The 25,465-nt window shown below is 39.1% G+C and overlaps 1 protein-coding gene across 1 annotated transcript in view; it reads left to right on the forward strand.

The window, feature by feature from the left end:
* NRP2 (neuropilin 2) overlaps nt 1-10,069 on the forward strand; it is a 114,952-nt gene extending 104,883 nt beyond the window's left edge. The window contains exons 16-17 of the mRNA XM_075180197.1: nt 3,349-3,411; nt 3,528-10,069. Coding sequence (XP_075036298.1) covers nt 3,349-3,411; nt 3,528-3,823 — 359 coding nt within the window. The 3' untranslated portion in view covers nt 3,824-10,069. The remainder of the gene's footprint in view (nt 1-3,348; nt 3,412-3,527) is intronic.
* The last annotated feature ends 15,396 nt before the right edge of the window (nt 10,070-25,465 follow it).

A 25,465-nucleotide genomic window follows, 5' to 3' on the forward strand; every position in this document is an offset into this window, starting at 1 on the left:
CAACAATAAGACCTTGGTGTGCATCAGCAGCTGAGTACAAATGTATGATGTTGATCTCACCAAACTTCATTAATTAGCTGGCGCAATGTTCCTTTTGTGGTGTGTTCAGCAGTATGAATTCTCCTAGCAGAGAAAGAGTAAGAGTAGGCACTTACATGTGCCGGAATACAGAGTCATTTACTGCAGTCACAACTCTGACAGCACCAGAATTAAGTGGGAAGCTGAAGCCTGCTTTCAGTGTGACTGACAGGTGCTGGCTCCCTTCAAATTAGAAGGATATTGGAGGTGCGGGGTTCTGAGGGTAGGCTGGTTAGGAGTGACCACCAGGGGCGGACCCAGACATTTGTCCTACCCAGGGCAATTTTAGGGGGTGGGTGGCGATTTAGGCCCCGCCCCCTTTCTGTGTTCTAAGGCTGCCGGCGGCTGCACAGTATGTGCAGGTCCGTTCAGCAGGGAAAGTGTGCTGTCCCGCTGCTCTGATTGTGTTTAAAACACAATCAGAGCAGCGGGACAGCACACTTTCACTGCTGAACGGACCTGCACAGTGTGCAGCTGTCGGCAGCAAGCCCCTGGTAGGGGGGACGATCGCCCCGATCGCACGCCCCCCCCCCCCCCCCCCCTGGATCCGCCACTGGTGACCACACATTTTTGTGACTCCATGTTAATAGTGGAGAGCAGCTATGGAGTCACATGAGTCTGTCCATGAGTGCCGCACTGCCGGTCACTAGCCATATGGCAGCGACAAGCTCTTGTGACTTCCTGCCTGCTCTACTCTGTAGATAGGTAGTCACAGAAATGTTGGATCTCTCCACCTTATCTCAGCTGCAGGGACAGCTGGCAGGGGTGTCCCCCGTCATGTTGCTCTTTAGTGCAGGGCAACATGAGCGAAACACTGCACACAGCATAGCAAGGGAGAATGGGGGGGGGGGGGGCTGGAGTTGGATTACTGCTTGTTGAAAGTTAGTGACAATAACTGGCCACATCCCCCATGGCACAGTATGAATAGGAGTTGCACTTCTTTTTAGCTACAAATTCAACACTGAATAAGATGTTATATAGCATACAAACAGAGGTTACTGAAATTTAGGGGATACAATTCTAATTCTCGAAGATGCACATGCAATTTGTGAGAAAAAATAGTAGGTTATATAGCATACAACTTGGTGTCACTGGGGTTACATTTCTCATTAACAAACAGCTACATGCAATTTCAGGGGTAAAAATTCTTTCTTGCAGTTGCTGAAATCACAATTCTGTGTGTCAACGTCTAAATGCCATTGATTTTTTTTTAATACATTAGTCAGTTAATTACTTAGTCAGTTTGTTTTAGACAACATAAAATTGTGTCTGATGCCAATTGCCTTGGATAAGTTTGTCTACCACTAATAAATAACAACATTTGTTTGTTCTTTTAAGAATTTGATACTCTTTTGCTTATTCATGACAGTTTATAAGTATTCAAATAGCTGTGTACCTATCAGGCGCGAGCTGATGGACGTCAGCCCGGGGGGCACACGCCGCACAGGCGGCCGCATCACATGACACGTCAGGCCCCATCACATTTATATTACTTCCGGGGGGGCGGCCGGCCCTAACAGCCGTGAATGTGAGCGGCCCGGGGGGGGCGATGCCCCCCTGCCCCCCGGCCCAGCCCGCCCCTGGTACCTATAAACTGTGATGAGTAAGCAAAAATTGTATATGCTATTTTAACACAAGATATTACCCTTTAGCAAATATAACAAGGTTGATACATGTGCATTTAAATGTATGTTGGATCCAGCATAGGAATATAGGAGGTATGACAAAATAAGCTTTAAAGGGAATTGATCACATTCTCTAGTTTAAGGGATGCAGGAGACTAGCATGGTAGGGGTACCACCTATCATGCACAGACGTAACTAGGAAAACAGTGGAGGTACAACCTATCATGCACATAGTCATTTAGGAGAACAGTTGGGGTACCGTCTATCATACACAAACGCAACCAGGAGAACAGTGGAGGTACCAACTATCATACACAGACTCAGCTAGCATAATGGTAGGGGTGCCACCTATCATGCACAGACTAAACTAGGAGGACACTGGGGGTGCCACCTACCATGCACAGACTCATTTAGTAGAAAAGTTGAGGTAAAATCTATCATGCACAGACTCAACTAACAGAATGGTGGGTGGTACCACCAATCATCCACAGGCTCATTTAGGAGAACCGTGGTGGTACCACCAATCATCCACAGGCTCATTTAGGAGAACTGTGGAGGAACCACCTATAATGCACAGACTCAAGTAGAACAGTTGGGGTACCACCTATCATGCACAATCTCAATTAGGAGAAGAGTGGGGGTACCATCTATCATGCACAGACCCAACTAGCAGAATGGTGGTGGTACCATCTGTAATGCAAAGAATGAACTAGCAGAATAGATGCAGTGGAGCCGAATATAATAATGAGGATTCATTTACATGGTGCTATTATGGATGTCCCAAGAGGGAGACTCACACTGTTCTGCTTGTTACTGTTATGGACGTATAAGTGCAGTTTAGAATATTTGTTACCATTCTGAACATATTTAGGCATAAAGATATAGCAATACATATAATTCTCCAGACAGAGGTTGCCCTACTCACTCCCTTATATTTTAATATGTATCAAGAAACTTCAATGTAAACATTTAAATGAGAGTGTCATCTGACAGATATTGAGTATTTTTTACCGCTATTAATATATATATATATATATATATATATATATATAATTACACAATGCAAGTTCAATGCGATTATTTTACATGTATTACCATCAGTTTTCAAATGCAAAAAAAATCAGTACATATTTGCATCATTTTAATCAAGTCAATTATAATGGAATATTAAAGCTGCACTACCAACTAGTAAGAAGTGCTAAGGCAGGGCCGTTCCACCCACTATTGTCTCCAGGGCTTTGCTAGTTCATTGCGCTCTGTTGTTTCACCAATTCTAAATTGTTATGGAGGTGTTGTGTGAGCGGGTACCTTGTAATTGGTCTTTCAGCTCAATCCGCTTTGCCCCAGTTTTTGCCCAGTCTGCAAGAGGAACAGGGGGGGACTAGAAGAAAAGGGCAGTGACTGTGCTCTATTTGGGAGTGGGGGAGTGTAGCTTTAAGAAACAACAATAAAAAATAAAACAAAACTTGTCTGTTTTAGAAATTTGGTCTAAAGAAGGCATTTCATCATTTAATGCTAATTTATGAAGAACACTTTTAAATACACATTTTTGTATGCCTCATTTACGTATATAAGTGACTATTATCCATTCTGATGGTCTAAATATTAACTAATATATATTTTGTTTTTTTTATTTGTTTTTTAGTGGATGTTCCAGTGATAAAAAATGATTATGATTCTCTCGGACGTAACGTTGGAGGAAAAATTGGTAAGAAATTGTCTTAATATAGCCTAACATATAAAATGGCACTTTCCTTGTGCTCTGCAGTGGTACTTGGGCAAACACATTTGTTTAATTTCTAATAAATGTTTATTGTCTTGTAGGTGACTATGAGTCTTACACGGCTTTTCCCACCAGTAATGTAGTGACACCAAGATCTGACAAAGAAGAAAGTTGGCTTTATACTTTAGATCCAATTTTGGTAACCATTATCGCTATGAGTTCCCTTGGAGTCCTACTTGGGGCTATATGTGCTGGTTTATTACTGTACTGTACCTGCTCCTATACTGGACTCTCCTCTCGTAGTTCTACCACTTTGGAGAATTACAATTTTGAGCTGTACGACGGAATAAAACACAAGGTGAAAATGAACCCACAGAAATGTTGTTCTGAGGCGTGACAGAATGTTCCAATTTAATAATATTGAACACTTGGTGGGGTCACCATTTGGGTATCCTCTAGCCATCAAATGTGGTGGTAATTAATTAGCTATTTCAGCTGCTTTTTTTTATAAAGACACTGAAATGATACAGAAGTTGTGTTACTACAAACTACAGAAGAAAAACTTATTTGAAGGAAATTGCTTGAACGGAAAGTATAATTTGCCTTTCCACCAATGCCTCCCAGTTTTACAAATCTGATGTCTCTCTTTTCATGTGTTTAAACATCCCACATGCAACAGAACATATACCTCCATGGAGGAGTGATGTGAATTAGTTCTCATTTCAGCGCTGTTTATTTCACCACCGCTTGTACTTTTGGGAACAACAGAACTTTTTAGTGGGATGAGATGAACTTATCCCACTGGGAAGTGAAGAGGTGCACAGCAGCATCTGGATATGACCAGAGGAGCCTTAAATTAACTTGTGATTAAGAGCCATTTTCTACAACCAGGTCTCTAATGGAAAGTGACCGTCTGCTTCTTCACGCTGTCTCTTACATTTTTATTTTGCAAAATGCCTAGAACAAAGGACACATTTGAAAAGGGTTTTATATTCAGAGCTGGCTTTGATTGTACCTTTTATGTATTGTATGCTTGGGTTAGGGGGATTATTGCATTTCCTGTATTGTTTTTGTAGCTTATGAAGTCATCGTTTGACCCCAAAGCTGCGTTTGCTGTTAACGTGCTATAGTCTGATCAAACTGTTAAATTGTACAGTACCTCTCATTTTCACACACAGTGGAGGCAGGCATTTTGTGAACCAACACTCTTGAGAACCACCAAATCCACTTTGTGTCTTATGTCTGAGTGGTGCCAGTGGCTCCTAGTAGCATTCTTAATACTAGCCAATCTACAAAATGTCTACCTCCACTATACAAAGTGTTCCATAGGCCACCAGAGCACTTTAATAATATATCTAGTTGTAGGTGAACTACAGAAGGAATACAAAGAATTACTTACAATTTGTTAAAATCTTGTGACCACTTATACGATTGTAAAACTTTGTTTATTCCAGTTTGAAATGCCTGACCCTTGTCATTTCTAAGGAGGTGCTTTCCTTAGTGCAGCTCCAAAATACATATTTATTATTTCAGTAAGCTGTACTGAGACTGATTATTCACTTTTGTCTAAGAATATATGATATTAAGCGGTCTCTTTTTGTAGAAATTTACATTAAAGAGAAGACTCATGCCACTAGGTCAACAGAAACACATATTTTGTGCAGCACTAGCAATGTTTTCACTTCAGATAGTACTTTTATTCCCATAATGCAAATGTAAAAAAACATTCTGATGAACAGAGTTGCATCATTGTGTTCCTAACAGTAGTTGCAGTAGAACCCTTAACAAGCTCTTCTCCTCAAGGATCAAGTTTCCTCGTTCTCCATTGCCAAATGCATAGAATATCCAAATCTGCCCTGGACTAGACTATCCAGATTTTAACAATGGGCATGTTTAAGCGCAATCAGCTAGGTTTTATGAGCAATGTACATAGGCAGCGTTAAAGCCCGTATGGACAACTGGCTAGCAAAGCATGCTGGGTATAGTTAAAAACAGCTGAGGAGTCACAAGTTACCCCTGCCTTGAATTCTTGTAGAATATCTTGTTAGATTTGCCATGTCTTTATGTGTGGTAAGATAGATGCAAGGCATGCATTTACACCTCATACAAAGCTTACAGCCAACTCATGAGGAGAACAGCAATGTGTTACTGATGTGTACTTGTAATCCACTCCTTAATTCAGAATAGGAAATTAAATAACCAATTTGTATATATTCACATCAGCAATGAAAGGTTATCAGTTTGCAGACCACTACATATCTGTAGTATAGGCATTTTTTGATGGTGGAGCCACACAACAACACACCAGAAGAAGCACTTAGTAGCAATTTCAAGGGGCAATAACTTGTATTTTTCTGAGTTATTTTGGTGCCTATCAGTTAAAAATGAAAATTATACTGAACTTGACTTTTTATTGACATTTATGTTTGTAACACCCAGTCCATTGAACTACATATTAGAAGCTTTATTTGTTTCTTTTTTTTAATTAAGGAAAACAAGGGTTGTTTACATTTTCAGGAGCAGCTACATACATATTAATTTTAAGCATAATCCTGTTTCCTGCTTAAGTGCCTTGGCTATACGCATGAGCATTCAGAAGATGCAACATATTACTTGGTATAAGTATTTCCGGTTAACCCTTCGAATGTTGTTTGATCCACATGGTTGTGACTTAATGTGGAAGACTAGTGCACTGAGTTTGTAGTTCCTAATTGTAGTGCCAAATTATAGCTAGACACAGCCAAGAGGTGGTCATGCATACAAGACGTTGATTTATTGCTTCTGATTCTAGCTATGCCCTCTATTAGACACACTACTGGTATTTAAATCTAGATGTGAGTCGATATTTTGTATAGGCTTCAACTTAACAAGTGCTACAGACTATCCAAATACTTTATTTGTTTAAGTTGGTTGGAACATACAAAAAATGAATGGAATTCCATTAGACTTAAACAGTTCTTCTTACAATAGGCAGACAAAGAATGTTGTGTTTGAATTGCCAACTAGGATTAAAATTCAGTTCAGTGCTTCTATAAACAGAAAGGTTTATAATTTATACCTATAACATGCACTGCAGCAAGCAAGAATTTTTATTACCGTAGTAGAAAGTGTTTGACATCTTTAAGGATTGGTAGTGTAGGTAAGCAAAGTTATGTGTTTTGTTGTTTGTTTTTGTTTGTTAACCACTTTATACAGCCACCTCCACTGTGGCGGACCATAATGCAGACTGCTGATCAGACACACCGATCTGAGAATGTACTCAGTCATCACAAGCCAGGCTGTCATCCCTGAATGTATTAAATTGTTTCATTTAGCCTGTAGTTGTTCTTCTGCTAAGACATTGATCTCCTTAAAACATGACATGAAAGACATAAGACAGTACATTTTGGAAGGTGACGTTCCTGTACGGTTAAGGTCTTAGACTCCCAATATTCATACTTCATAAATCAGAAATATGTATAACTAGGGATTACCAGTTTTTGTTACCTGAGAAACCTCCAAAACCCAATTGAGAGCTTTCCTGGTGTTTATGATAAAAACAAACCCCCTGATTGGGGGTTTAGGGTACCCCTGCAGCATTCAGGGCCTTCCATGCTCTTCTGTAATTTAACAATTTCCCCACTGGCCATTACTTCACTCTTACCGCACAAACCAGATGTGCTTCTCCATTATTGGGGCAGTACATCCATTTCCTGTGTTATTATGACCAACAATTGAGCTGCTATCAGGGCTTTCAAAGCGATTGGTGTCTTGTCCACTGGCATCCTCTTCCCCCTTACCTGGCACTCTCCTTTTGGACCTTGTCCCTATCACATTAAACCCTCCATTCTGGCCTGTTTAAAATAAAAACAACATGAATACCAAATTATATGGAATTTATTCATTTTTATGGTATTTTTATTTATTAACAATGGTTCCAGGAGCTCCCAAATATCAGGAACAGAAAAAACAAACCCCTGGAAAAAAAAAGGAATATGCACTGAATTCCCCAAAAAATGAACAATTTTCATTGTAGAATCTCTATATATAACTTATCTTTCTGATTTTTTTTTTTTACATTAACATAATTTTTTGAATACTATGAAAACACATACTTTTAGGGTACACATGTAAAAATCATTTAAAATGTGTTCTTAATTTGTTCTGTCAAAGTTTATATGGACATTAACTCTATAATAACATAGCATGATATATGCCAATACATATTTCAATCTGCTCTGCAGGTTGCTCTGTGCTTTCATTTTGTACATGAAGCTGAATGTGCCCAATCAGTAGGATGTAAGTATTGCGTCATCTGATACCTTATGTCTTTCATAGTAAATACTGCCTAACATCTGGGGGACTTCATCTTTGAGTGAGGAAAGTAGGTTTGTGTGTCTGATCACCTGACACAGCGGTACATTTGTTGTTGAGCATGTAAGATGATTGTAAATGGTAAACAGTATGGCATCAACAGCAAAAACAAGACCGTTTTAAACAATGTTTTAGGAACAGTTATTATTGTCAAACAATGATCAACTAATACTATTTTAAGGAACTAGGAAGTAACTATTTGAAGCTACAATGGAGCTGCCTGTATTATAAGGATATGTGCCATTTAGAGGTGTGTAAATATACATGATAGATCAGCCTGAAAAGCAAAAAATCTCCCATAAATATTACAATGTTTTCGTATAATGTTGTTGTCCCATTTGCCATCCAGTACAGACTGTTGTTTTCATTGTATTGTGATTGTTTCCGTATTTAATTTACACTCATTACTTAAACACAGCAATTTTGTAGTCTGAGTCACTATTCATGAAAATGAAAGTCTGTGTCATCACTCAGGCCCTCGTTTTTCAGCTACATCACTAGTTTCTAGTTAGTTGAATGGCTGCAGTTTGGCCCAATAATGGCAGCATAGGGGTAGGCTATGAGAACACTTTCATATCTCCTTCAGGTCTATGAAGACTGCTAAGTAGGATATTCTTTGTTGTAGCAGTCTATTCATAAGTCTTCACTAAACAACCAATCACAGTTTGTTTTAAATTGGAATACCTAGTGACAGTGAATCTATTGTTAATGTTATTGCTTAATCAATCACTTCAAGATTGCTTTTTGGTTGGGTAATTTGTGCAGATATTCCTTGGCCATTATTTGGGGGTTACTCTGTAAAAATTGAAAAAATGTAAAACCACTTTTATGGGAAATGACAGAAAACAGCAAATCATATGTTACTAAAAAAAAGTAGATTAAAGAAAGCAACAAATACAGATACTGTAAAGAAGAAATTGAGTAATAAATGAATCTGGAATAATTAAATCGGAATAAATAAAAAAGTTACCTCCAAACAGCTTTCTAGATCTGCATAACTACCTAATCACAAATCCAATTTAGGGTGAGCTACTGGTCTCCAGGGAGGGGAAGTGGCAGGTAAGTAAAACTCAGTTAGGTGGTAATGCAGATTTAAATTACTTTTTCATAGTGTCTTTTAAAATGATATTTTGTTATAAATCTTTAACAACATTATCATCAACTGAAATGTCATTATCAAGAAGTTTACACAAATGAATTTTATTACAATTTGATGTCTTTAGAATATAAGGGAAGTATAAGTACATCCTGGATTTTTTAACTTAAACCTTGTTTCTCCTAACAAGTGAAATCGAGAAATTCCTTCTTCTGGGACAAGGTTAAACAGATACATCACCCATGTGCACTTTGCTTTTTGTATTCCCCAGCCATTAGACTCTGGAGAGACTTAAAAGTAAGCAAGACTGAGCCAGGGTGTCAAAGGTACCTGATTGGACGTTCTAAGGCTCCTCCAATCAGACACAACCATAGTCAAGTTCTTCTACTTCTTTTAGTTCTAGTTTTAATCAGTCAATCAAATAAACACACTACCATCTAGGATCCTATTTCGAGCAATTGTCTACAAATTTGTGTATTACAATATAGAATAACCACCACGTAGCCCTGGCAATGTAAACAAATGCAGGATCTCTAACAGGTGGACAGGGTAATTGGTTCAGTAACTGCAATACAGCAACAACAACTCTATGTCGGACAGATAGAATGTTTTTGGAAAGTGGAATGGTCTGATTTTGTATCCGTATAGCAATTAATTTAAAGTGTTTTCATTTGTTTATGTGTAATGTTTAAGCAGCAATGTGATATACTTAGCAAATTTCATATTTCAAGCAACAGTCCAAGTGTTGTAGTCAAGATACCATATACGTGCTGAAAGGCCTCAACTTATTGAAACCAAATGTAATCAATTTAATCAGACCAAGTCATTGATTCATTTTATAAAATGTAATTTTAGATAAAAACTTAAACCCCTGTCTATTTATATTTTCCTCATTTCTGTATAAATTCTCTTGCTGTAAATGTGAAATTTGCTTGGAGTATATAGTTGACTGCTGCTTATTTGCTTTCTTTCTCCTCTCACAGAGGGGCTTGGTATGGCGTGACCTCGCATGCTCCTTCGCAGAGGGGTTAAATGACATCATTCCATTTGCTGGCTGAGCCAGAATGAATGGATTTAAGAGCTTTACTGTGATTCTTTATGTAAAGAATTAGAAAATACAAATGTAAACTGTGTTATGTAATTTGTATAAACTTTTTTTTAAAATAACTATTTAATAAATAATATTCCAAAATCTTCCAGTCTCTAGTTTCCTTTTAATATGCTAAGTATACATTGTTGTGTGACTTTGCATTTCACAGGGGCATACGGGGGCATACAGCTATAGAAACACAGATTTTATAGTAATAATGTAACCTTTATGGCTGGTTCGCCAACTCCGTGTTCAAGGATCCCCAACAGGTCATATTATGAGAATTTACATCTGTATGAGCACAGTTTCACAGGATCTAGTCATAGAAATGAAGAAACAGCCTATACATAATAGGCCTCACTTATGAAGATATGGGCCTCACCCACAATAGATATGTTTCCTGACAGTCTTATCTGCATTTGTGTACAGGTCTACATCGGTTACATTTACTTGTAAATGCCCTTATTGCACTTCGCTTACCTTGTCTCCCCCAATCTGCCTCCAAGGAGTCACATACACAATATTCAACTGACTCTGCATACAGACTCCAGTGTAAGCTTTGTGGGCATGCGCAGTAGTGAAATTTGTAATTTATACTATGCAAAAGGATTTGCGCCCAACTCTACCTGTGTGTGCATCACAAAACACCCTGCTTTTGAACTGGTACACATGTATGGTGTGCACAACATACTTTAAGGTGCAAGCATACGTTCTGCTCTCAGGAAACACTAACACAAACTAGAAGTGCGCCACGGTATACAAGGAGACGCAAAGATCTCCAGAGACGCACTATGTGAAAGGGTAACTGTTCAATATCCCGCCACTTTAGTACCACCACTTTCATTAAAATAAATGTTTCCATGTTACTTCTATTGTTTGTCTCATCTATGGCATTAATTAATTGTGAGGGGACAACAAATTTGCCTTTATTATAACGGCAATTTTGTGGGGATTTTATGTGTTAAACTTTTTATTATAGTGCTCGGAAAAATGCCAAAGGAGCAAATTATTACTTGGTTTAGTGTGATTTATGGGTTAAATTGATCATGAGGGCGAAGGGACATTAGCATTGCCTTTACTACAAGTGGTCATTTATGTCTCAAACTTTTTATTATAGCGCTGAATGAAATGTTGAAGAGCCACATTGAGGCAGAAAAGGTGTCTCTAAAAGTCTAAAAATATAGGGAGAGTCCCAAAGACTGGAAAACTCTGAGCTAATGCAAAATTCAAGTCCTTTTGCAGAGTAGATAGGCCATGGATCCCTAAACATAGCAAGGAATGTACCGTAAATGTGCCCTCTCCACCAAATTATTCCATTTCAATAATCTTCACCTTCACAAAGGGAAATCTCATTGCAGCACTACTACTACTCAAGGAATGTCCTCACTGCACCCAACTTTTTCCCTATTCCTGTGTAAGTCTCTGCTCCTCTGCATACGGTGCAATCTTGCTCTGCAAAGCCATGTGTCCAGGGGCGTATGCAGGATTTTTAAGGAAGGGGGGTTCCCCCCCAACACCCCCAAAAAAAAACAGCGAAAGAGCTGCTGGAAGCTCCTTTTCGGCAGCACTGTACTATACAGCAACTGCGTCCGCGGCGTTGATGCTACTTTGACAGCGCCGCGGCTGCTATATAGTACAGTGCCGCTATGTAGGGGCACTTCTTTATTGGAGGGAAGGGGTTTCTAGTGACCCAGAAACCCCCCCTGCGTGCGCCCCTGGTGTCATGGTGAAAATTTAGCCTTTCTTATCCCAAATCGGTACATGGTGATTTCTGAACTTGAACAGAGAGTGGCTGAATTAACTGAGACAGATAAGTTTTTTATAATAACTTCTAAATATTTATTTAGACAACACCTTTAATAAATTTCTAAAATTGTGCAAATGCATTTATATATATGTAACACCCCCGTTCCTCTGCTAGGGTGTGTGTACTGTGTGTCTTTGTGTGTCCTGTCTGCAAATGGACTCTTTACCTTGTATTCAGTGTAGCGCAGTGCCTTCATCTCGGTCTAAGTACTGTAGGCTCTTCCTTGGGTAGTGTTATGGAGTTAGCAACACCAGAAAGAGACCAAGGAACCCTCTGCCCCCTACACTGAACCACAGGCACACACAAAGGAAATATCACACTAAATTGGTCTTTAGAAGCCATACTGGCATGTTTATTAGTGAGGCGTGGACCTCTATGGGTTTGTTAAGTAGATTTTATATAAAAAATAGATTACTTTGGTTCAAACAAATAGTCACAGATAATTTGAAGACATTAGTATCTAACATATAATCTACACAGTCCTTACTAGTCTGATGTAGCTAAGAGGTACCTCTATACCTTCAAATAACTATCTTTCAATATCTCTCTATGGGACCTATTTAAGACGCATCTGCAAATATGCTAGTTAGTTTTCAATCCTCCTCGCATTGCTAAGGATTGAACTAACTTTCATATTTATTAAAAAACCTTCACACAAACAGCAGTTCCGAAAAACTGCTGTTCCTGTGAAGTGCAACACTCACCTTTCACTTGGCTCTTCTCTTCTCCTCCCATGCGATGCCGACTGCGATGATGTTTCCTCCTTCTAATCTCTGAGGGCATGCGCCGACCGAAAACCTCGGGCATGCGCACAGAGATCCTGGACTGCAAGAAGGTGAGTCATGTGACAGGGAGGGATCACATGATCCCTCCACACATGCGCTGTGCAGCTCTGCTCTTCGGAGCAGAGCTGTTTTCAGTTATGTTAATGTACACCAGCTTGAGCTGGCGTACATTAACATGATTGAAAACTTAGTTTCGGTCATTGGTACATAGCCTTACTGAGCACTCCCCATACACTGTTATGGGGAGTGCTCAGAAAAAGGATAAGAGATGCAAAGCAGCAGATATCTGAGATATCTGCTGCGATGCTACAATGATATATACCTATTTAGCGTTTAATCCCTGAAAACAACAGTTTTCTGGGATTTAAAGGGGGGGGGGGGACTTTGATAAATAGGCCCCTAACAATGATAACTATCACTAACAATATAAACTACACTCTATCACAGTTGCTTTAGCTTTGTAAACATATGGCATACTAGTACATTTGGATGTTAAGCAGAGGTATATGGATATGCAGTCTCTATACAGTGGCAGTTTAAACACACTTCATTTATTCTCTTTCCCAGTTTCAACAAACATTCAGTGGCAAATAGAAGAGAGCAACGTCACAGCTCCCTGTGCACAGTGCACTGATAACAATAAAATTTGAATTTAGCACCAATAATCCCACACAGTGGCACTTTGCAATATTGCTCTCATCCAATGAACAGTTACTTTATTTCAGGCAATAGAACAAAGCATGCTTTCTTGTCTGTTGTTATTCCAATTCCACACGAATGCAAAACACAAGGTACAACCCCGCTGTGCTCTGTATTCCTCTTAGATCAGGGTTGTCATACGCCCCAGCCCGCCTGTAAATGTGGCCCAGCGGTTGTGGCAAGGGGGCAGCACTGTTAATGGAAAAAATATCCTGCAAAAAAAAAATACTTACCTTGCGGTCACGTCAGCTGGCGCTCCGGCTCCCTCCCTGGTCTCCTCCTCCGTGCGGTGCTCGCAGGGAATGTCGGGGGTGACGTCATCACACCCGACATCCATTGCGTAGCGCAGCACAGAGGAGTCACCCGCGCGAACTATCAGCAGCAGTGAAAGATTATCCAGTATCTTATTGTTGTTACTCTGCATTTGGACTTTCTGCACCATGCAATTATGAACTAGCTGTGTTCTCTGTATGTATCTAATATAAATATCATTATTTTTAATATTTTAAACCATTTTAAATGTGCAGTGCTGAGTAGGGTGAAATTATCACCCACTGTTACCCTCATCGGAGGCTGCTCCATGAGCCATTTTTCCATCCACCCTATCTTTAAATCTCTATAGATTTATATTAGTCCTACTGATGCTACCTATATCGGTGACCATTTCAAACTGGTCAATAAAAAAAATGATTCATGGGTGCAGAAAGAGAGGAAAAAAAAGTTTTTGGCATTTAATTCCCCGAACCCCACTAAGGGGCAGATGCAGGTAAGTTAAATTGCAGCTGGTAATGGGACTACTGCTTTAATCATGATTCTGCAACAGGTTTCCTAACTCTTACTAACTTCATTTCCAAGTAAGTTTAATATGTTAACTATGTTTTCTATGTTTTTTTGGATGATCAGCTATCGTTAGTGTTAGTGTATTTTATGTGCGGCCCAAACCAACTCGTCGTCTTCCAATGTAGCCCAGGGAAGACACCCCTGTCTTAGATGTAAGCATAAAATCACTTTAATAAAAGCTGCTCCTCACCATGCAATTATATGGCTTTCTCACAGATAGCAGATAATGCCAAAGTTAGTGCAGTTTCTCACGGTTTAAACTCTGTCTCTTTCCCCTAGCTGACTGTCCCTATCCTCACCTCTGTAATAATATATCAGTCCTGCAAAAGGGCGTAAATTAACTTTCTTCAGGGCACCCTACCGCAACCCTATCTAACTAACACATATGGCTCAATCCAATCACATAAATAATAAAAGAAACAGTGGTACTTTTTCTCTCTCTTTGCTCCTCTGTTCAGATCTCTCACAGCAGTCCAGCTTACAGTGTCTCCTGTGATGGCACTCTCTCTTTCTATACAGGGCTGGTCTCTCTCATCACTGCTATAGCCAGGGCCACCATCAGGGGGGTACAGGGGGTACTCTTGTACCGGGCCCAGGCTCAACAGGGGGCCCGTCGGCACAGTTTTACTAGGGGGTCTGCTGTCCTCCAGTACCCAGCGTCCCCTCTGCTGCCGTCAGCCTTGTTGTCACTGTGACAGCCAAGCAGCTGAATGCGATCGCAGGGGCAGAGCAATCATTCCCCTGCAATCATGTGATCTGCCTGTGATAGCCAGGCAGCTGTCAGTCCTGATTGCAGGGGAATGATTGCTCCATCTCTGTGATCATGTGATCCTCTTCCTGTCAGGTGAAGAAGCAGCAGAGAGGCTGCAGCAACCAATATATGGTAAGTAATTTTATTTAGTTGCTAGTTAATTAAATCCCAGGCGCAAGATTGGTAATATATAGATGATCCCAAAATAAGTGTGTTTGTGTGCAGTGAATGCTATTGTGTGTACAGTTCCGAATTGCAAATAAAGGTAACAAAACCCATATTAATTAAATCAAATGTATTATACAATTTAGTCATACAAGTAAATAAATCAGTGCACTGATAACAATAAAAAAGCAGGCAAGTTCCTCAGTACATTTGGTGTACCTTGGTTAAACACCAAGTCCAGATGTTGGCATTAATCTATAAATGTCTGTCTTGCTGCAAATCAATAAGAGGAAAGATTTCCATTTGGCGTCCAAAAAAATCTGTTATGTCAAGTGCTCCACTTGGTGGGTTGTGATGCCAACACATATTTGGTTGCATAGAATAGCAAGGGGTAACAATTGTCCTTTCCAATGTAAATTCTACACATAAAGGGGTGACTGGCACAGTTTGTAGTAATAGAATCTACACACACGCAGAGTACCTTGCAGCAGCGTCTGGTGTATAGCAGACACGGCTTGGAAGTGGGTTATTCACAAACACGCAGAGTACCTCGCATCAGCGGCTTGTTTGTACAGGACGGAGGTGTTTTGAAGAAGTCACCTGTATGCTGGGATAGATGCCTGGTGAAACCTGGTCCAAATTTTTCGACCTCCTGCTTGGCAGCTTCTCCTCGCCGCACAGATGTGTCTCTGGATGTCGGGTCCTGTGAAGACTTATGCACATGCCTTAGGAACCCTTTTTTTCCAATCCATTACACTGACTAATTTACTCAACATACCTAGATTGAAGTGAAAAGGTTTTCACAGGGCCCGGCATCCAGAGACATATCTACCCCCCGAGGGCGGTAACATAGTGGACTACCTTGGACTGGGTCACTGGGCCACCTGATTTTTTTTTCGTTTAAATTAGTCGGGGAGGGGCCCTGCCAGTTTCATTTGTACCGATTTCTGACGGCAGCCCTGGCTGTAACCCTTGCTAAATACTATTTCCTCTCCTGTAGTTTGTCAACTGCTTCTTCAGCAGCTCCTCCTCCCCACTGCAAGCCGGGAGATGCAGGGGAGGTATCCAGTTCTACATATATATATATATATATATATTATATTATCTATATCTTGTCTATATATATTTTACATATATATATATATATATATATATATATATATATATATTAGACAGATCGATAGATAGATATATATATTTAGATATCTATATCTATCTATCTATCTTTCTATATATCTATATATATGTATACATATTTGTGTGTGTATATATATATATATATATATATATATATATATATATATATATATATCAATATATACACAGATAGGAGGATGAAATGGCGCCAATATAGGTAGTGTTAGCTGGTAACAATCACCCAGACAGTCAATAATTGCTGATATGCAGAGTATGAATCTTAGCAAGCTGGTACAGTCATTATTCAACAGCTTCCAGATACTCCAACTATATACCGAAATGCTGACAGAGAAAAACAAAAGATGTAGTTGCAAAGGCACCCGTGATGTACAGTAAATAATAGGTGGCAGCGTACCAAGTAGATATAAATAAACAGCTTATCTGTGTCAGAATAATCTGAACGTAGTCTCCAAACAGCCAAGTGAGTCAGGAACCGATGTGTAAACTGCTTGTGAAGATATATTATATCTGGATCATCAACCCCAGCAAATTCACTGCTTGCAAACTCCACTCAGCCGATATTTTAAAAAGAAAAGAGCCATATAGTGTAGTACTTTTAAACGATTTAATCGGCATGTATCATAATAAAATCAAACTCACAATATATATATATTATAAAAGCTTATCTGTAATCCTGTAGTACAAGGGATACTGCTACACAGTGTGGATATCTGGACACTCCATGAAGTGAACACCGATGGACTCCATACAAAAGTACTCAAAGGGAAAACTCTCACAGACCAGGTGGGCAGCAGAGCCTTCAATATACCAGGAATAGATAGTGGGAAACAACCTCAACGCGTTTCGTCATGTAAAGACTTCATCAGGAGGAGTATTTTAGACCAGCACTCAGCGATATATATATATATATATCTTATATAGCGATGGCGGGCGCCATTTTGCGCATGCGCAGTGCATAAAAATTTATTTTTACTGTGCATTTTTATTATATATACTACAGATTTTGTAGATTGGCTCGTGTGTGGGCTTTGTAGTCTTTAGGACACATCCCCATGTGTGCACTTATGGGCTACATACTAGCAGGACTCATTATCCTCAGCTCTTTTGCCCTTGCTAAAGATGGCCACCGCTATCCACTGCAGTATAATTATCTGCCCTTCCTATACTCTAGTAATATATAAGCCCTGACTATAGGAAACCTTATAATCCTTTCTCTCCACTCCCCCTGGCCTAATACCTGACTTTTTCAGGCTTGTACAGTACCCCCTTGCACATACAGTGCAAGCGCCGATTCAAAGGTCCAATCTGCGCATGCGCGAAAAATCGCTGCACTGCGCATGCGCAAAATGGCGCCCGCCATCGCTATATAAGACAGCACTGAGTGCTGGTCTAAAATACTCCTCCTGATGAAGTCTTTACATGACGAAACGCGTTGAGGTTGTTTCCCACTATCTATTCCTGGTATATTGAAGGCTCTGCTGCCCACCTGGTCTGTGAGAGTTTTCCCTTTGAGTACTTTTGTATGGAGTCCATCGGTGTTCACTTCATGGAGTGTCCAGATATCCACACTGTGTAGCAGTATCCCTTGTACTACAGGATTACAGATAAGCTTTTATAATATATATATATTGTGAGTTTGATTTTATTATGATACATGCCGATTAAATCGTTTAAAAGTACTACACTATATGGCTCTTTTCTTTTTAAAATATCGGCTGAGTGGAGTTTGCAAGCAGTGAATTTGCTGGGGTTGATGATCCAGATATAATATATCTTCACAAGCAGTTTACACATCGGTTCCTGACTCACTTGGCTGTTTGGAGACTACGTTCAGATTATTCTGACACAGATAAGCTGTTTATTTATATCTACTTGGTACGCTGCCACCTATTATTTACTGTACATCACGGGTGCCTTTGCAACTACATCTTTTGTTTTTCTCTGTCTGCATTTCGGTATATAGTTGGAGTATCTGGAAGCTGTTGAATAATGACTGTACCAGCTTGCTAAGATTCATACACTGCATATCAGCAATTATTGACTGTCTGGGTGATTGTTACCAGCTAACACTACCTATATTGGCGCCATTTCATCCTCCTATCTGTGTATATATTGATTTATTCATTATCGGAGTACCATCCGTAATCTGGGAGGGAGGCTGCCTTATCTTATGAAGAAAGTGTTTTCCTATATTGGATATTTATTAATTTCTACTCACATATTCTGTGTTTGAGCGCCACGTTTTAATCTATCTGCTGCTTTATATATATATGTATGTATTTTGTATATATTATTAAATTAATTCTATCGTTTTCCAATAAGCATTATCTAAGCGACTTGTGTTTCCAAAGCGCAAAATTATTTATTTGGCAGATGCAAAAGTTAGCAGTTCAATACATAATTATAATACAGTACAGCCGATACCAAAGATACATACATACCGCTACACTTGCCTGCGCTAGCTTCGCTCCACTGGTACCAGCTTACAGTACTTCACTCCAGAATACTGTGGTCAGAGAATGACTGAAGCCAGTGCCAGAAAGCTGTATTATATACACTCAGTGTTACAGAGAAAACAATGCAGATGATGTGGCTTGCTTCTATTGGTCCAGGTTTCAGTAAGGTCTAGTGTACTGCAGGTCATAGGCCAGTTCAAACTAAAATATCCAAAGGTGGGGGTCATCTTTCCAGGGGATGTGCTCATTTTACAGTCTGTATCACTTTAAACATTTATTCCCTAACATCGCTAACTAGAGTATGCAATTTGCGATTCCTTCGGCGAATGAACCGGACAACTACTGATAAAAAGGGGATTAAAATGATACTAAACATGACATGGTTCCTGCAACCTGAACCTTAAATATCACTAAAGTGTACATATAACCTTAAAATATATATATAACTATAACTTAAATACCATCTGCTCATAAATCACTGGGGAATGGAACCATTATAATATGAAATATATAAATAACTAAATGTGAGAGTGCATGCGTATTTTACCGTGTGATCGCGCCATGCCACGTGTTACGTGGCATACTGATCGCAATCGCACGGTTAAACAATATTAACCAATATACTTTCGTTCATCTTATTTATTGACACTTTTAAAAGCTGATAAGGAAACAGCAACAAAAACAAAACCCATCACATCAACCTCCACTAAGACACAGGATCATAATTATGTATGTCTTTCGGTAGATTTACATATTTTGTTTTTCAGAGCTGGTATTGACATTCAAGGCCTATTTCTTTAAGGACAGTTGTTTTGAACTGAATAAATTGACTGCACTTATGACTAACATAGTATTTTTTGTAATAAAATGTACTTGGTATTTTTTAAAAAGTATATCTATATGTGTTTACTTCCATGGGGACGGTCATATTCTCTCAATATGGTCCAGCATCATAGTTTGTCATTTAAATCCACTTTACAACAGGAACAATACTTTAAATCAGAGCTTTCAACAACAATGTTTTATCTGAGCAATGACTTCAATAACAGGTGCTGGTAGCTGGGAGCAGGGCTAATTCGCTTTCCTATTGCTCTAGCCTCACAGACCATTCATCACTGCCACCAATGACCATAGCCCACAACCTACAGAAACATTAACATTACACTGAGGATGTGTCAGGTCTCTGCAGGTGCGGGGCCCTAAGCGGTCGCTTATTCTGCCTATTCCTAGGGTCACATCTAGCTGCAGCACAGTTCTAATCTAAAGCTACAGGCTGGTGTTATTCTATCTGTTTTAAAACAGCCCTGAATATGTACTATACATCTGTGAATAATGGTACATTTTTTTATGTAGCGCAACTTATGCTTTAGGCTTTAGTGGTTTTTTAAAGTATCCAATAAAACCTTTCAACCTAACAAATTGCCTTCAAAGTCCAAAAATAGGATAGCACAGGTATTTTATTAAAGAGTAAAAGCACACCTCTAAAGGAGGAATTCACGTACTCGTAAAGTTATTGAGTCCAGCTTTTCAGTGTTGTATGTAGGTTTTTATCGAGTTATGTCTCATTTTTTTTTCTTTTGAAGGTCTGCATTTTACCCTATATTATAATATGTGTGCTATCCCATTTTTACACAGGACAGTATTTTGAAACAGGGTAACTGGAAACAACATTATGGGGTTCAGGTAGAGTTGGACACTTTTGATCCTTGACTTTACGCAGGAAAAGTCGCATGCATGAAAAAACACATTTACCCGCATATGTTCTCACTAAACATATAGCTGTACATCCATAGCATTTATGTATTGTGTACGTCAGGGGTGACTAGTGTGTAGAATATTGCTCATGATAGTGTAGAGAAAGCATAGAGATGACAGTATTGACAGTATTTGTAGTAAATGGTATACGCTACTAATACCCTCGATATAGTTGCAATATACCACTTGTACACAATAATAGAATGTAATGTCATATGCACAAGAGGGAATAGTATATTTAAAGTGATATTAATAAATGTGAGTCACATTTTCAATATAAAATGTAATTATATATAAATTGAAAATAAATTAAATACAGGCCTCTGTTGTTTTATCCTTTAAGGAATCAAATTGGAATATAAAAAATGTAAAGAATCCAATTGGGCGCCTGCCATAGTCCAAATGTAAATATCAAGTATTGCAAATAAGTGGCTGTGACTTCATATAATATAGCAGTCACACAAATGATTTAAATAGCTTGAGAGGTCAATTCGTATTCAGACAAGCAACTAGCTATACCAATCATCATCATCAGCACTTATGATGATAATTAGTAAGAGATATGCCATCTGACATGTGTATCTGTTTGTTTCCACTCCTATTTAAGTTAGGCTAGTACTGCCACTAAGAGAGGCTAGGCAGTTGCCTAGGACACCAGGGCGTAAGGGGCGCCTAAAACACTGATTAAGTGTCAAAATTTCACTCATTTATTGTTTTCATTGCTAGACTTGAGTAGAGGCTACTAACATGAAGGGGCCACAGCTGACAGCGTCTGACCTGTGGCTGCTGCTCCTCCAAGTTTGTAAAGAGCTGGGGGTTTCCCATTGGGCTATGATGCCACAGCTCCACAATCCTACGAACAGAAGATGCCATATTAATACACTGATTAGGGTTGCAATTATATGAATGCTATAATATACTTGTACTATGCTTGCCTGTAACTTCCCTTCCCCGTTCCGCCTCTTCAGTAACAAAGATTTGTAATTGCAAGATGTGCCAAAATCTGCATATGGACATATGTGTACATATTTTGTATGCATATGCAATAAGGAAATTAGTATTTTGCACAAATAAAACAGACATATATGCAAGTGTACATGAGCCCCTAAATGGCAAACCTATCTTCACAAATTGTCTTTTACAATATCAGTTATTTTATCCTCATGTTACAGTCATATTCTCTGTATACAGAATTAATACACTGTGTACAGGCCCACATAAATGAAATAAACATGCAAAATGCTACTTTGTGATCTTAGATTCCAAACTTGGATGTCACTTTTCAATATATGTCATAATAGTATGTCATATTAGCAGATCTCTGAGATTATTTGATGCAGAGAGATACTGCCACCCTGACCATTTCTGTTTTGATTATAAACTGTGACCGGATGGGCTTACTTCACCACCCGGTCTGTAGGGGGGTGAAGAGGTAATGAGGGATGTTCTACCTGCACAGTTTATCAAGGGTTTTTTCTCACTGTCAGTAACCAACTGTTACTGACCACCCCTACTAGTGTCACCTGCCACCAGACACTCGCCAACTGCGAATGCCAGCTGCGCAATAGTTGTAGGAGAATTTGGCTACCACCACTAGGCTCCTTTGTAGTGGGTACAACCATTTACTTCTGGGGTAGCTGGTATAGCTGCTGCAGTGACTCTTTGCTGTGGGCTGACTGGTATCTCTCGACCGCTTACTATGGATTAGGACTGCTGGGTAGTGGGCAGAGCGTTGACACAGAGACGCTGGTCTCAACACAGGACAGTAGGGAAACAGATTTGAGTGTAAGCTCTTATCTGTTGGTCACAGGATATAATTGCCTCAGACAGAATCTTCAGCAGTGATATTTCCTTGCTGACAATAACTTTTACACACCAGTTAGTGGTACTGGTCATCATCCAGAAGTTCAGATAGAATGATACATTACATGGAAAAACATAGCCCTTTATATACAGTTTTGCAGGCCTAGCTTGGCTGGAAGTAACCTAGCACCTGTCTTAGCTGGCACAGTAACACAGTAACATCTGAGATTTTACATTGAATTTTTACCATCAGGATATAATATTCTGTAATCTTGCATTTAACTTACTAAAATCACATCAATCTGTGATTTCTTAAATTACTTGCATCCTGAGTCTTACAGAGATAGGAAACCTAACAGCAAGTCTAATTACCCCTACCAGTGCCTTGAGGCTGCAGGATGTGTTGGTCACTGAGATGAAAAGGTCTAATTAACATGAAATTTCCTGCCTTCAGACAGTTTCAGAAACCACATTTCTTCCACACATAAGCCTATTGCCTCAGAAATCAGTACATTTCTAATACAGAAATTAGTATATTTGCAATGATTTAAATTGAAATTTATTTAATTGAAATACATTTTACAATAAATTACTTCTATGTGATCCAGCCACAGTTAACTAAACCTCCTAATGTTATCTATAAATGTAGACATTGGGTTGAACCAAAATAGGCCCTGTTTGTGTATGATTTGTGCAACCTTTAATCTATTTGCCTCAGCGTCTGGAGCAAAAATACGATGATCATCATAATCAACTACAAAACTGGAACCTATGAAAGTACAAAATTTCCCATGACAAAAGTCTGCAAAAAGTCTTATCTAGCAGCACTATCTATTGAATATTTTTTGCACTACAAGTGCTTTAGGGTGTCTCATATTCCCCAGTGTGAAACAATAATTTTTCTGGCTGCAAAAAGTCATATCTAGCAGCACTATCTATTGAATATTTTGCACTACAAGTGCTTTGGGGTGTCTCATATTCCCCAGTGTGAAACAACAATTTTTCTGGCCGCAGAAAGTCTTATCTAGCAGCACTATCTATTTAATATTTTGCACTACAAGTGCTTTGGGGTGTCCCACATTCCCCAGTGTGAAGCTACAATTTTTCTGGTGTTGAAAGTCTTATCTAGCAGTACTATCTATTTCATATTTTGCACTACAAGTGCTTTGGGCTCATTAAAATGGATTCAAAGCAGTCCACATATGAGCAGGATCAGCAAACAGGTGCTGGCACTAGTCCTGATGGTAGTGTTCCCTGTACGTCATAAGTCATAAGTATAAGTATAAGTGTAGGGTGCAATTTACCCCCAAATAGAAAAGGGACTTGGGGCATTTCTATATCACATACAGTCTTGAAAGGCTGCTGTTTGTCAATTTCACGATAAGGGTAGGGTGTCATACACAGACAGACACCAAACTGCCTTTGTCCATTTCGTTTTTTATAGCACAGTCTATGCAGGCTGCTTTTTTCTATTTAACTACAAGTGGAGGGGGGGGGGGCTATACAGACAGACACCAAACTACCTTTGTCCATTTCATTTTATAAAGTACAGTCTATGCAGGCTGCTTTTTCTCTATTTAACTACAAGTGGAGGGGGGGGGGGCTATACAGACAGACACCAAACTACCTTTGTCCATTTCATTTTATAAAGTACAGTCTATGCAGGCTGCTTTTTTTTTCTATTTAACTACAAGTGGAGGGGGGGAAGCTATACAGACAGACACCAAGCTGTCTTTGTCCTTTTCGATTTTTATTGTACAGTTTATGCAGGCTCCTTTTTTCTATTTAACTACAAGTGGAGGGGTGGGGGGTGGGCTATACAGACAGACACCAAACTGCCTTTGTCCATTTCTATTTTTATTGTACAGTCTATACCGGCTGTTTTTTTATATTTTTCTACAAGTGGAGGGGGGGGGGGGCTGATGCAGACAGAAACCAATCTGCCTTTGTCCATTTCTTTATATATTTAACTCTAAGTGTAGGGTGTAATATACACCTAAAGACGATGGCTGCATTGCCAATAGGCTAAGATGGAGAGGAAGACAATCAGGTTTGTGTGCAGAATTAAGGACGGCCTACCAGGGATTAAACTGTTTGTTTCATAATTTATTAGATTTAGAATTACCTTACTTATCCAAGAAACAGGTGGAGCACTAAATTAGGTTAATTTAGGCCAAAAAAATTGGATTTTTAAACAAAATTGCAAAACAAAACAAAACCAAAACCCGAAGGTAATCCAGATCCAAAACCAAAACTAAAACCTGGGGGTCAGTGCCCATCTCTAATTTAAACCTACTGAAGTCGATCATTAGTACATTTCCCCCATAGAGTTTACTTTCAACGTAATGTGCAGTGATCTGAATGCTGTGTACCCAGACAATCAATAGCAGTAGTGGGCCAGGGATGACAACATTGCAGCTGTCATTAAATGGACATTTATAAAATCTATTAAAGAAAGTGGCACCCTTGGAACAGACAATCGTCTTTAGAGTAAGAAGGCAATAACAACATATTACACACTAAATTACGTTCGGAATGCTCTGAAAAGCATGTTTGTTACAAGATACCAGGTTGATAATTACACATGACACCTCTTAAAATCACCCATGCAAAATGCAAACCCTTCACTACTATAGTGCAACTCAGACCTGAAGATGTGTATTATCACAGAAGGACATCAAGCCAAACATGCTGCCTCACTTCACACAGCTATTATCTGCTCCATTACCACTATCCATAAATCAAACTTCCAGCAACTAACCACAAAATGCATGGAGCATCAGAAGGTAAGGCGGCTTAAAGTGATGAATAAAAACCTCAATTTGTAGATAGTGAGAGTGTGTTTCAAGTCTGAGGCTCTGATAATTCACATTAAACTATATTAAGTTATGGCTCAATTGTGATGTGAGATGTGTGGTCACAGATTCTAAAACACTATCTGGGAAAGCAAATCAGTCATACTCTCCATGATTGAGTGATAATGTTACTTTGTTCATTCCTTGTTTAGAGACTACAGTGTTAATTATATTTTGCAGTTTAGTAGTGTGAGAGTTGTCTGAGCTGTCCTGTAACCTACCTTTGGGTCTTGTTCTCTTTTGCATTGTGCCATTATCTTTATTCACTACACTGCAAATGTATGTAGTATTGAGTTAAAATAGACAAGTTTATTGTTCCCAGAAATGGCAGAAATGCTTGGAAGCTAAACATGGATTAATCCTATTCTTTAAAAGAACACGTCACAGTCTCATACTTTACCCCATTTGGTCTAATATGGTGCTGTA

This window comes from Mixophyes fleayi, chromosome 7 (assembly GCF_038048845.1).
Source record: "Mixophyes fleayi isolate aMixFle1 chromosome 7, aMixFle1.hap1, whole genome shotgun sequence".
Lineage (NCBI taxonomy): Eukaryota > Metazoa > Chordata > Amphibia > Anura > Limnodynastidae > Mixophyes > Mixophyes fleayi.